Raw genomic sequence first — 13756 nt, forward strand, 5'->3', positions numbered from 1 at the left:
AGTAGCACTCACTGTGTTTGAGACTCCTGTCAGGATTTGAACCCAGACCATCAGCAGAACTGGAGCTGTGCTGTCTTTATGAGGTGGTGGCTGGGATCACGTCACATATTGTCCTAACTGCCCTAACTGCTCAGCCTCAGAAAAGGGTTGCCTGGGATCATTGAGGTCAGGGATGTAAAGTGGTTTCATCTCCTGTGTCAAGTTCGGTGAACTCCGCTCTGCAGAGACATGTTGAGAAGGGTTCTGAGGTTCTGTTTTTCCTCGGTGGCTTGAAAGAGGCAAAGGGAGGCAGCTGCCTAGACATCCGGGACTGGGCCCCCATCAGCTCCCTCGCGGCTTCAGAAAGCAGTGGAGCCATCAGTCTGAAAGTCCATGGTGCTTTGCGAATGGGACCTGGGCTCAGGTTCTCCCCATCCTGAGCCTCGGCCTCTTTATCTGGAACCAAACACAGAGGTTTTCCAGACACACCAGACCGTGGCAGGAGGGCACCTGGGGACACTGTGACGCGAGGCACACCAGGCTATGGTATGGAGGTATGAGGAGAGAGACAAGGGGAAACATATTTTTTTGCAGCTCTGAGACAATGTCTTGAAACAATTGTCTGGTGGCCCCTCAGAACCACAACTGTAGTGACTCAAGACAGCCCATCCAACTGTCCTCCCACAGCGTCCTCCTAGTCATGAAATTGAAAACTTAGACTCTGGAGTGGGTATTTCCAGACGACCATGCTGTGTTTTCTTTGTTTCTTTTCAATCTCCACAAATACTGCGATAGGTTGATGCCATTGGGGCATTGCAGGTCTCCCAGGACAGGGAAATGACCTCCGTACGGTCGCTGCCGCTGACACCATGTCTTGTGTGGGGGGTTGGGAAGTTTTCTTGACCGTTTTGTTGGCTTTGGCTTCTGGAGATGGAGTCCCACCCAATAGCCAGGATGTCTTCAAACTCAGGGCATCTCAAGCATGGGGACCGCAGGCATGGGCCAGTGAACCTGGAGCCGTGTCTCTGAGGAGCGCGTGGGTTCTCGTATGCCACCTGTATCTCCCCATTGCTGGGCCTGGAAGAAAGTGGGTTTCAGTATAGACAAAATGGAGGCCATGGGTGCAAAGTCTTTGCCCGGGTTGTACAGAGTCCCAGAAAAGGGATGTGTGGCATGGGGCTACAGCCCTATGCCCTCATCCTCAGTGCCCTTAGGGTGCTGTGCCACTGTGAACATCAAGATCTGTCTCTAAAAGACCTGGGCCCGGGTGCTCAGAACACACCCAGGAGTGAGTGAGTGAGTGAGTGAAGAAGAGAGTCCTGAGGAGGGGTTGGGTGTGCCTCCTGCCTCCCCATATCCCCAGCTTCTAACTTCTCGGCTGGGGTTGTGGACAGGGTTCAAAGGTGAGCGGGACCACTGGCGTAGTGGGCGGACCATCTGCATCAAGACCCATGAGAGCGGCCAGAAGGAGATCGAAGCCTTTGACGCAGCCATTCTGCTCATCCGCAACCCGTACAAGGCCCTCATGGCGGAGTTCAACCGCAAGTATGGAGGCCACATAGGATTTGCTGCCCATGCTCACTGGAAAGGCAAAGGTACAGAAGGCGGGGGGTGAGGGGCTGGGGCAGTTTGGGGTATGGGGCAGACAGCATGGGGTGACAGAAGGGAAGAGCTGGAGCGGTGTGGGGTGGCCAGCATGGGGTGACAGGAGGGAGGATCTGGGCCAGTGTGGGGTGGCCAGCAGGGCGCTCTTAAGAGGCTGCAGCTGAGGCCTCACAGGCCACACCCAAAGCACCAGGAGCTAAGGATTTGGAATTTACAGTGAAACTTGATAACATGACTCCCAATCATTCCAATTTATTTATTTATTTATATGTCTATCTATCTATTTATTTATTTATTTAGTCTACAGTGTTCTGCCTTTATGTGTGCTTTCACACCAGAAGAGGGCATAGATGGTTATAGGTGGTTGTGAGCCACCCTGTAGGAGCTGGGAATTGAACTCAGGACCTCTGGAAGAGCAGACAGTGCTCTTAACCTCTGAGCCATCTCTCCAGCCTTCATTGCACTTTCTTGAACAACTCTTAGCTTTTTGGACTTAGTGGTGTGATAAAATTGTGGGGTGCAGAGGCTGGAAGGTACATCCTCAGCAGCTATGGTTCTCTGGTTTTGGTGACAGAGACACTATTGGTAAAATCCACATGGCATTGATTGCCACGTGTTTTGGGGTCCTCTCCTGAGTTTCACACAGCCTGTGTCCAGTCCCAGGTCATTGCCTATGTGGTGGTGTGAGCCGGGAAATTTGAGAGTCTATGTCCAAACCAGATTTCCCAGGTACTCCGATGCCCTACCAAGGTTTGAAAACTGCCTTGGGACACCCTAGACGTACAGAAGGGAGGGTGACCTGCGAGAAGCAGAGGCCACATAGCTGCTGTGTGTGTCCAGCCACGGGAGCCCTGTTCCCTCCCGATTAGAGCCAAGATAAGCCTCCCCACCCCCCCAGCTTCGGTTCCATAACGTTAATTTTACAACCCCTCTGGAGCGGGACGAAGGCGAAATTTTATGTGATATGATTACACAAGGTGAATTGTCCTGGATCTGTTTAATGAAACAGATCCTGTGTTTAATGATTCCGTGGGGAGCTGGTGCCTCAAAACCATTAATCAGGGCCTGGTTCTCCCTGACGACAAGGAGTTGGAGCAGAGACCGCCAGGTGGCGGGCAGCCAGGCACACAGGTGTCCTGTGGGTCGTCAGGGTGCCTTGATTTCTGGATTTGTAGGTGCTGATCAATTACCAGGAGCCCGGAGCTAGCGGAGGCTGTGGGGGAGAGGGATGATTTTTGCTTTCATTTCTATTCTTCTTTGCAATGAAGTCATTCAGGAGCTTTGAGAGGTGGGGGTTGGTGCGGGCGAACCTCTGATATGGAGGAGGCCAGAAGAACATGGGAGCTGTTATGCTTTGAGGGTGGGGAGACTCAGGCCAGCAGGATGGGACATGTGGGGAGCCTTAGGAAAAGCTGGGGGCCAACACCAGCAGGCTTCTCCTGAGCAGCATGTACTCTTCTGCACCTGGTGCTTCAGCAGGAGCTTTGCAAAGCTCGTTATCCTAAGAGAGCAAGGCTGCCCATCTGCAACTCAAGGCGAGCAAATAGCGCCAGCCAGGTCGCCCAGTGCAGGTAGAGAGGAGCAGAGGTTCCGGCCCCAGCCACCTGGATGCAGGGTCATCCATGGCCAACCCTGAGTCTCAGCCAGTACCCAGAGGTAAAGGACGCACCGGGGAGACAGAGGCAGCTTCCCCAGAACCAGAGCTTCAGGTGATGGTCTCAGAAGACAGGCTCAGCTTGACACACCAAGAAGATGTCTTCAGGATGGTCCCACGTGACCACCCCAGAGGTCTAGACCTGTGGGGTGCTGGGTGACAAGGGCTAGCCTCACCTGGGTTTCTCCTGGGATGGTAGTAGCTGTCCTGAGCCACCAAGGGTGCCGGGAGGTGACCAGGAAGTAGGGAGAGGCTGCGAAAGGGAAGGAGCCGCTCTGTATGCGTAGGTTTCCTACCCTCCCAGATACATCTGGTCCTAACCCATTATAACAGTGCGGGCCCAATTAGTCAGCTGTCTTGCGCATAATCTGTTTTAAGAATAAGAAATAACCCGTCACCAGCATAAATATTTCTCAAGTAGCCGTGGGGTTCCGGGAGGGGGCGGGACACGGCCATCTGAGGACAGCTTTGATGAGTTCTGTCGAGAAAAAGCAGTCCTTTATCACGGTGCAATTTAGCTGTTGGATATTTCAATTTGGTTCCTGCTGGGTACCAGGCTGTGGGATGAGGCTGTCAGTGGCTGGAGAAGAACTAGGCCAGAGTGAGACAGGCTGGATGGAAGGGTGTGATTTTGACCAAGTCACTTTCCCTGTCTGAGCCTCAGTCCTTCCTGGGGATGATATCCGATAGTCTTTTTCCCTTAGGGTAGGTGGGAGGACTAAGTGAGACAGTGAGGATCTTTTTCCCTTAGGGTAGGTGGGAGGACTAAGTGAGACAGTGAGGATTCGTCACCCATCAGGGGGTCACCATTCAGGAGAATTTTTTATTTTTTTATATTAATTGTAGTTTATTTACTTTGTATCCCAGCTGTAGCCCCCTCCCCCACCCCCTCTCAACACCCCCTTCTAACCCTACCCTCCCTTCCTCTTCTTCTCCTATGCTCCTCCCCCAGTCCACTGATAGGGGAGGTCTTCCATCTGACCCTAGTCTATCAGGTCTCATCAGGACTGGCTTCATTGTCTTCCTTCGTGGACTGGTAAGGATGCTCCCCCTCAGGTGGAGGTGATCAAAGAGCCAGCCACTGAGTTCCTGTCACAGATGGTCCCTGTTCCTATTACTGGGGAGCCCTCTTGGACACTGAGCTGCCATGGGCTACTTCTGTGCAGGGGTTCTAAGTTACCTCCATGCATGGTCCTTGGTTGGAGAATCAGTCTCAGAAAAGACCCCTGTACCCAGATTTTTTGGTTCTGTTGTTCTCCTTGTGGAGTTCCTGTCCCCTCCAGGTCTTTCTATCTCCCCCTTCTTTCATAAGATTCCCTGCACTCTGCCCAAAGTGTGGCTATGAGTCTCAGCATATGTTTTGATAACCTGCTGGGTAGAGTCTTTCAGAGGCCCCTGTGGTAGGCTCCTGTCCTGTTCCCTGTTTTCTCCCTCTTCTTATGTCCATCTCGTTTGCCTTTCTGAATGAAGATTGAACATCTTACCCAGGGTCCTCCTTCTTGATTAGCTTCTTTAGGTGTACAGATTTTAGCATGATTACCCTATATTATATGTCTAATATCCACTTTTAAGTGCGTATATACCTTGTGTGTCTTTCTGCTTCTGGAATTTTAAGGTCCCCAACCCAGCTTGAGAGACTCATGCTCTCCGTGCTCCCTCTGGAGGGGCCTGAGGAGTGCTGCAGCGTCAGCAGTTGGGCCCTTAGTGCAAGTAGGTGCTGATGCTGTTCCCAGCAGCCCAGCGCCCACCATCGGCAGTCTCTCCCAGCTTCTCTCCAGCCTGAGCCTCAGCGGCTATCCTTGGCGATCCGCTCTACAACTACCCCCAAGGAGTGTTCTGCTCTGTGTAACCTGTCTCAGGCAACCCTAAAGGCACCCTCCTAGTCAGGTGACTTTCTGTGTCAGGGCTAACAATGAGCCCTCAAGAGGAGAGTTTGAATAGAGCAGGGAGACCCCCAAGAACAAGCTTACCAAGCCTGTTTAACCCCACCCCAAGGGGCTCACTCTGCAGTGGAGACAGATGTGTAAGCAGAGTGACCAAACAGGAAGGACTCACTGTGTGGTCAGGAGAAAGAATGGAGCCTGCAGAGCCCAGAAGAGGCCTGTGTGGGTCCCCGGGGCCTGTGATGGTGACTTCTTGTTTGAGAAAGATGGACAGCAGTAAGGACGGTAGCCATGCTTATTGAACAACTGCAGGGCCCGGGCCAGTGTGGCGACAGTCCCCGTCCTCTGGCCACACAGTACACAGTTCCCTGTTAGCACCCTGACATTGCTCATAATACCTTGGTAGTAAAAGGCCCACCAGCTGCTGGCCAGGCCTCCCAGATCCCAGACTGCCTTCAACAGTCCTTCATCCACTCTGCCTCAGTTTCCTCTTCTGTTAAATGATGACCACGCTAATGAGGGGTACCTGTGAGGACTGAGCAGAGTTAACTCCTGAATGCATCTGCACAGCGAAAACACATTTACAATCCAGCAGCACACCTTTATAATTAATATGCTAATGGAAATTATAGACCTCTGATAGGAACATATTTACATAAACATAACTATTTTATAAAGCCAGCATGGTGGCGCACACCTTTAATCCTAGCGCTCAGGAGGCAGAGGCAGGTGGATCTCTGAGTTTGGGGCCAGCCTGGTCTACATAGTGAACTCCAGGCCAGAACTACACAGAGAAACCAAAGGGAAAAGCCTGTTTTATGTAAATCTCATATGAATTGCATAGCATAGTGTGGGGTGAGTCGGAAGCACTTGGATGCAGGCCTGATTGTCTCATCAGAATGGAGTCTTTGATGTGACGTCTCTCAGTCCCTGAAATCATCGGCGGTCTTTATCCTTTGAAGACTCAGGGACTACCTTTGAATTTAGTTGTCACACTTAAAAGTCTTTTACAATGCTATGAGTTATTCATTAATTACACCAAATTGTATAAACAGATTTAAATATTTGTTCATCACAAAGTTTTTACAACTGTTATTGAATTTAGTAGGAATATTCCAGATAGGGATAGCTCTCTAAACAACTTTTAAGTGATTAACGCAATGACTGACTACTCAAAAAGCAAAGGCTTTGTTCAATGGGGAAACATTTAACAGGTATTAAATGTCCATTTAGTCAAAGGATAAACAAAACGTTTTGTTACTGTTGTCTTAAGTGATTTTTTAAAACATTACTAAGAACAAATCAATACTTAAGAAAGTATTATAGAGAATTAAGCATTAATTTTATCTCAGGGTATTGAACTGACCTTAAGTTTTATAATTTAAATGTTATTTTTAACCTGTTAAAAATTAAATAAAAATTAAAATTAAAATGTTATTTTTAAAATGGATAACCATATCCATTTTTAAACAATCCTTTTGCAACATACTTTGATCTTATTATTATTACAAAATTTAGAAAACAATTTTAATGAGGTAATTTTAAAAGAAAGTTCAGGAGGCCATAATGTAAGACAGAAAACATGGTATCTTAAATATCCAATACTTATAAACACAGGTAAAGCACATTTATAGTTTTGTTTTCTTAACCAAACTTAAACTAAATGTTTGTTAAAGATTTAAGCTACTATAACAGGTCCCGTGAAGTGTTTTGCTTTTGGGTGTGTGGTTTTTGTTGTCATGGTTGGAAAAAGCATTTCCTCTTATAGTTGTCTTCCCCAGACATCAAGAACATAAGGCATCCAGAGTAAGACAGTGCTTAGCAATTATGACTTTAGTGTTCTTTTAAATTAAGAGTTGAATAATTCTTTAAATATATAATTATGGTAATACATTAAGTGGATCTGTAAACTCTAAGATGTCTATGCAAACCTGGAAGTCGGTTTTTAAAATGACAATTAAAAATAGATACAGTCGGGAGCCGTGGCACAGGCCTGTAATCCCAGCAGTTAGGGAGGCAGAGGCAGGAGGATCTCTGAGTTCGAGGCCAGCCTGGTCTACAGGGAAACCTTATCTCGAAACAAAACAAAAAAACAGACATTTAGGGCTTTCTCTTACATTGGCCTTACCAAGGTGCAGATCTTGAAACCCTGCTTGTTCGTTCATTTGTTTTTAAAGAGACAGTGTGCTCAGAACTGTCTTTGAAATGTTGGTATGCAGATAAACACTCACATGTAAACAAGCCATATCTGAAGCACAGATGTGATCTGGCCTTTTAATCTCTGAGATAATGAGCTCAGTGTCTGGGGTATCTCAGCTGTCACTAGGAAAATCGTACGCTGGTGTAAGAGCAATCATCTCATAGTTACTTTATACCCTCAACTGGATAAGGAGTATAAGGTGATATAAGGAGGACAAGGTGACATCTTCAGAATTGCATCTTGTTCTTAAAGCAGACTTACATTTTTTAAATTTAAAAACATGTCAGCTGTCCCAAAGAAAGATCTAGAATCATTAAAAGCGGGCAGAGGAGATTTAGTTGGTGTGGTCACATGGGAAGGGGGACAGCGAGATCTGGCTTTAGGGACCTGAAGTAAAATCTAAACAGTCCTGGTCCTTCGTCATTGTCTGGGCTTCGGGTGTCCTGAAGGTGTTTGACAGTTACTAGAACTATTTGAAATCTCTTTCAGGAAGACAAGTTACCTTCCAGCTGGCACCCTTCCCTCTCCCAGTGTGAAATTCCTGGGGGGGGGGGGCTCATATCCCTGGGGTCCATTGCTTCACCAGTCTGACAGTCGGACTGAGACACACACGTGTCTTTTGAGAATATATTTTTGCTACGCTGTTTACTCAGGGGATCAGGTTTTATGATGATGTTCCCAAGAAAAGCCACTTGTTGCTACATACCCAGGAGCAGAGCTGGCTGGGTCTGAGAAACAGCTATTACTTGGTGTCAGAGCCACTCAAACGTCTAGAGTTTCTTGTTAGGCAATTGGAAGCAAAGGAACGCAGAACCTGTGCTGAAAAGGATGGAGGGGGCACAGACAGTTTCATTTGATTTTCTTAAATAGTCTAAGGAGTGCCCCTAGCTCAGTCCAAGCTGGGATTCTGGGCTTTAAGACTGGCAGGAATTTTTAAGACTAGCTTTAACATAAGCATGGGAGTTAAAGGAAAACAAGCTGCTCAAAGAAACTGTAAGATAGGATGTGACAAAGAAGCAGGCCAGAAAGGAAGAAGAGCCCTTTTTTTAAATTTTAGCATCTAAATTAATTTAATCACATGAAATGTAACTCAGGTGTGGCTTTACTACTCTTTTATTATTATGAATTACCAATATGAGCAGTATTTGGAGATCAGTTTACATTTTAGTTAAAGCCTATGTGTGAGTTTTAAGACTTTCATCGCTCAGGACTTTGTTAAGCTTGGAGGCTGTAACTGCTTGGGTTGTCTTTAGTCTCTTTTGTTTTTTTCCTAAACACTTGGAAGTTAGTCAGCAATTATCGCTCACAGAGCAGGTCAGAGTACCAGATGGCCATTTTTTTTTTTTTTCTCCAGGCACTTCCTCCTTTTTGGAAACCTTGTTTCCTCAGTTTTTTATTTCTCCTTTTTCTTTTGTCCTGAAAAGTCACCTGTCTGTGCTAGCTAGGAAATATGTGGTTTGGGTCAGCTGTATGTGCTGGTTTTTTTTTGCACCTTCTCCCACTGGGTCTCTGGTTATCCTATATGTTTACACAAACACGAAGGAGCTCAGGACAGTGGGGGGAACAAACCTTCATGTGTGTCTTTCCCAATGAGCCAATATTCCAAGCCTGGTGTACAGATCGAGTTTCAGAACAGCCTGGGCTACAGAGAGAAACCCTGTCTCGATAAACAAAACAAAAGAATGGGGCGTATCTGTTGAGTTTCACTGAGGCCTTTGCACATACTGAGGCATTGCCGCTGACACCACCACACGTTGGGGTGGGTTGGGGTGTGAGGGAACAAGTGTGTCTTGTCTTCAGCAGCTTCATCATCGGATGATCGTAAACTTCCTAAACTAGGGGTCTGACGAGGTCACAGGAGCCGCAGCAGAAAAAATGCAGAATAGCATTTGAGGAGGAGTGTCAGGAAACACAGGCCACATGGCAATAAATAAAGCATTTCAGAGACAAGGAAAACCAAGACAAAACAAGCCAGAAGCAAACAAAATACTGAACACGAGTTAAAGAGCAGAATCTAAAATGCCTCTAGAGTTCTGAGTGCAAGCAGACCAAACCAAGCAAACGTTAGACCGAAATGCTTTCAAACAAGCACACAAACCACACACCTTAAAACAAGTAACTTTGAAACAGACAAAAAGAAGATACCTCTCAAAGAATGACCTGTTAAGCAGCTCAGAATAGACAGACTGTCCACAAAAGCAAAGGAGGTCAGAACCCCAGACAGAACTCACTTGAGGAGAGAGCACCCTATGGCCAGGGCCCAGTGGATCCATACAGGTGCCTGGCTTCCGTTCAAGTGTTTCCTCCATTGAAAACTCCACATGTTGCCATATCTGATGGCATAAAAACCATAGCTCTCCTCTTATAGGGAATACGAGCTAGTTTATTCTGGAGGAATTTTGAGTGACTGTGGCCCAGAAAAAAAAAAAAAAAAAAAAACAGATTTAGGACACCCCAAACTCTATATTGCAATATGGAAGCAGTTTCACCAAGTTTTTGTAGTTTCCTAGAACAAAGATGATAGTCATAAATCAAGACAAGTTTAAAATATATTGGTAGGCACCTCAGAGAGGTGGGCACAGCAAGGTGGGCAGGACTTTTATAGGCCCAAGATGCTATCTGATGGCGTTCTTGCTTTGGGGTTAAGAGGAAGCTAGCTGTCTGTTAATAGATTCCAAAAGATACCTGTTAGTCAGGGGATGTTAATTCTGGCGTGGCAGAGGGCAAGGAGTAGCTGTACCAGAGCCTAGAACTAGCCCAAGGTAAGACAGTTAGTGGCTGGACTGACAACATTCCCACCGTTGCACAGAACTGGGGTTCTAATCAACCTATCAGCCTCTGCAGACACAGCTTCCTTCCAAGAGTTCTTGTTCCCAGGATCAAACCCAGAGCTTCCAGCCTGCTGGGCAAACATATATTTATATGGTGTGGTCTATTTGTGTCTTGGGCTGTACCTGGAACGAACCAGGCGCCAGTCAGGTGGGTATAGTTACCCCAGAGAGCACAGGCGGGTTCAGGGATCTTGAAGGTCTATCATCTGCCCACCTGGTGGCATGCTGACACACTGCTCTTCCCTCAGAGTGGCCCGAGTTCGTGAGGAACTATGCCCCGTGGTGGGCCACGCACACGCTGGACTGGCTCAAGTTTGGCAAGACGGTCCTGGTGGTGCACTTCGAGGACCTGAAACAGGACCTGTTTGCGCAGCTGGGCCGCATGGTCAGCCTGCTGGGCGTGTCGGTCAGGGAGGACCGCCTGCTGTGCGTGGAGAGCCAGAAGGATGGCAACTTCAAGCGCTCCGGGCTGCGCAAACTGGAGTATGACCCTTACACGGCTGACATGCGCAGAACCATCGCCGCCTACATCAGGATGGTGGACGCCGCGCTGCGCAGCCGCAACCTCACCGGGGTGCCCGATGCCTATGGCCCAAGATGATGGGCAGCCAGGGAGGGGCCCAGTACCCCCACACCCCACGGCTTCAAAGAGCTGGCTTCCCTCTGGCATGAAGACAGCTCCAGGCTTCTGCCTGCCTTCAGAGAGGCCCGTCCTAGGTCTGGGGAGGAGACATCCAGACGCCTTCCCCCTGGAGAAGTGTGGGGTGTCCCTGTCCCTGCCATTGATGGGAGAAGGGAGATGGTAGTCATGGAGACGACAGTGGTTAGGAGGTTCTGAATGAGGCAGCTGATGACCCTCCCAAGCTGACTATGTGGGCCCCTGCCTTTTCCCTGAGCAAGCACTGGCTCTCTGATCTCTCTCAGGCCACCTCTGTGTGACAGGCAGACGGCTGGGACCTGTTTCCGTTGCCTTGGGTGTCTGACTTCTGAGGTACAGAGACTGGTGCTTTGGCACCACCGTGGCAGCCGCCCCCAGGCTAAAGCACATAAGAGACCCAACCTGGGTGCCGTTCCACCTGTCCTGGGCGCCAGAACCCTGTCCTGCCTGCCCGTGCTGTGTCTTGGGGGTGGGGATGACACTGGGGTTCTTGATCCTTCTCCTAAAGGCCCTTAGGTACCAAAAAACCAACCCAACAGGTTGGCTCTGTGCCACATACAAAGCCCAGCGACCCAACTTTTGCAGGGTGTGGACCAACACGGCTATCTTAACACTGCCCTCCTGATCCCTCAGCCAGGGCAGAGAACAAAAGAGCTCCAACTCGGAGCCACGCCCAAAACAGTCTGCCTACCCTCCAAGCCATCAGCCCCCCCTTTCCTTGCTGGTAGCCCAACAGGCCCAGTCCCCACTCGGGACTCCTTAGAAATGGGGTAATGGATGGCTCTCGATCTCCATTGTACCGCTGCTCTCTCAATGCTGAGACACCAAAGGATTTGTGACTTGAGTCACTGATCATGTTTTTAAAAGCATGCATCCAGGATCCCGTCTCCCCAGGATCCCTGTGGCTTCCCCCTCCAGCCCGCACCTTCGCCACTCCCATTGCATAAACGTAAAAGCCATAGTCACGGCCCCCTCGCTCTTCTGTCCGGAGCAGCCACTTAAGTCTTGGGGGGGGGGGGGAAGACAGTCGAACCCTCGTTCCCGCCTAGCCAAGGAACCTTGGAAAAGGTTCTCGAAAAGAGATCTATATTTTTTTAAAAGGAATATGACCAAGACATTCTGCCCCTTGGACACTGGCCACACCAAAAAGAAGGGCCAAAAAAACACTGGACCTGCTCCCCTTCTCAGATGCCCTCACCTGGAGGGTTTGGGCCACCCCGGGGCTCAGCCAGGGGGCTCTGAATGTATTTTGTACGGTGTTTCCCCACCCCAGACTAATTTCTAGTTTTCTTTCACTGGCTGGTAGAGGGGCCTGTTCCCCCTCCTGCTTAGAGGTTGGCTCTTCCTGAGATTCTCTGGTTCCAGACCCTGGGCTGTAGTTCCTTGCTAGTGGCCACCTCTGGTCACGAACTTTCTGTTCAAAGATTCCTCAGGTCAACAGTATCATTAAAAGAGTTTTGTTGCTAATTCCACCACATGGCCCTGTTATATGTGGGGAGCTCACAGGTGAAGTGTCTTCCTGGGTGTGTGTGTACAAGAGGAGAAGGTCCAGGGGACGGCTGGGGTGAGGGATTCTCTGGGTGTGTGCATACACGTGGGGGTGTCCATTGGGAGGCGTCTCTTCTGTGCATGTGAGTGACAGAGACCCTGAGTGGCCGCTGTACCCTGTCTCTTCATTAAGCAAGCCAACGAGAACACAAAGATGCCCAGGGACCCTGTGGCTGCCGCCCTCAATGTCTAAACCTCCACCCTGGCTTCTCTTACACACCAGAGATGTATACTGAACCATGATCAGTCTTAGACTCATCCTAATCCTTATTGCAACTCCACGTTGACTGAGTCCCAACGCTGCTCCTATGCATACTGAGCCCCGCTCCTAGCTATCTGACCACTGTGTTCACAGGCTGATCCCTAACTGGCCCCAAAACAAGTGCCATTGATGTCTCTTGACTCGACCTTAATCTCTGTCACCTAACTGACTGTAGGTGCTAAGCCACAGTCTGGCGTGGGATGAGTCTTAACCTCGGTCACATGTGGCCTAATGTGATCTCACATCAAGGCTTGACTGGTCCTGGTGGCCTAGTCCTGAACTAATGGACTGTCTTGCTTTGAACCTGAGTCCCATCTGTATCCCCAAGGCTACCTTCACCCACCCAGTCCTAGTAAAGGAAGCCTTGTGGCATTTAACTGGCTGGGATTCTTGTCTCAGGATCACAAGGAGCCGTTACATCCAGCTCCCCCTCCTCCCTGAGGACCCAGTTCGACACCAGGGTGAAGCTGGGCTGAAGCCAATGCCTGCTCTTCCTGGGGCCATCTGGAATCAAATCTCTAAATTTTGGACTTAGGAACTAAAGTAGCATTTTTTTTTTTTTTTTTTTTTTTTGTTCACTAACTCACACAAAAGTCCTGAGCATGCATTTTCAGTGCAACAAGGACCCTGAGCCCCCTTGTTTTCGAGACTAAAAAAGGATTAGGAAGTCCCCATTCCTGAAGAGTTCACATCTTACCAAGTACCATCAGAATCAGAAAGCATTTGGGGAAGAGGACAGGGAGGCCCCTGGCGACCCATATGAACCAACATGGAGATTTGTTTCAGAGCTAAGGCTCTCACTGTGGAAAGTAACATGAAAACCAGCTTGTGGGGAAGTGGAGGGAGCATCCAGTCTGGATCCTGCTGTTCTTCCCACAGTGACTCCCAGACTCAAGTAGAACAAGGCTGATCATTGGAAACAATTCCAGATTTTCCCAGGAGCCCTGGAGGCGGCTGCTGGATCGGTGTGGGAGGGAAGAGAGATGCAGGCAGGTCCTCCAAGGACTATCCCCCCTGGCAGAGACCCAGCCCCTCTTCCCTCCTATCGCTCCTTTGTTTTCTTTCTCCTCATCCCTCCTCCTCCTCACTTTTCCTTAGAGCCATGGTTTCCCTCTTTGAGGTCCGATTTCCCTCAG

The 13756-nt window shown here is 48.9% G+C and overlaps 1 protein-coding gene across 1 annotated transcript in view; it reads left to right on the forward strand.

Moving 5' to 3' along the window:
• Nucleotides 1–12276, forward strand: part of Wscd2 (WSC domain containing 2) — a 38104-nt gene extending 25828 nt beyond the window's left edge. The window contains exons 7-8 of the mRNA XM_055606067.1: nt 1374–1574; nt 10401–12276. Coding sequence (XP_055462042.1) covers nt 1374–1574; nt 10401–10753 — 554 coding nt within the window. The 3' untranslated portion in view covers nt 10754–12276. The remainder of the gene's footprint in view (nt 1–1373; nt 1575–10400) is intronic.
• Nucleotides 12277–13756: the final 1480 nt, after the last annotated feature.

This window comes from Psammomys obesus, unplaced genomic scaffold (genome assembly GCF_907164565.1).
Source record: "Psammomys obesus unplaced genomic scaffold, mPsaObe1.curated_primary_1811, whole genome shotgun sequence".
NCBI classification, from domain to species: Eukaryota; Metazoa; Chordata; class Mammalia; order Rodentia; family Muridae; genus Psammomys; species Psammomys obesus.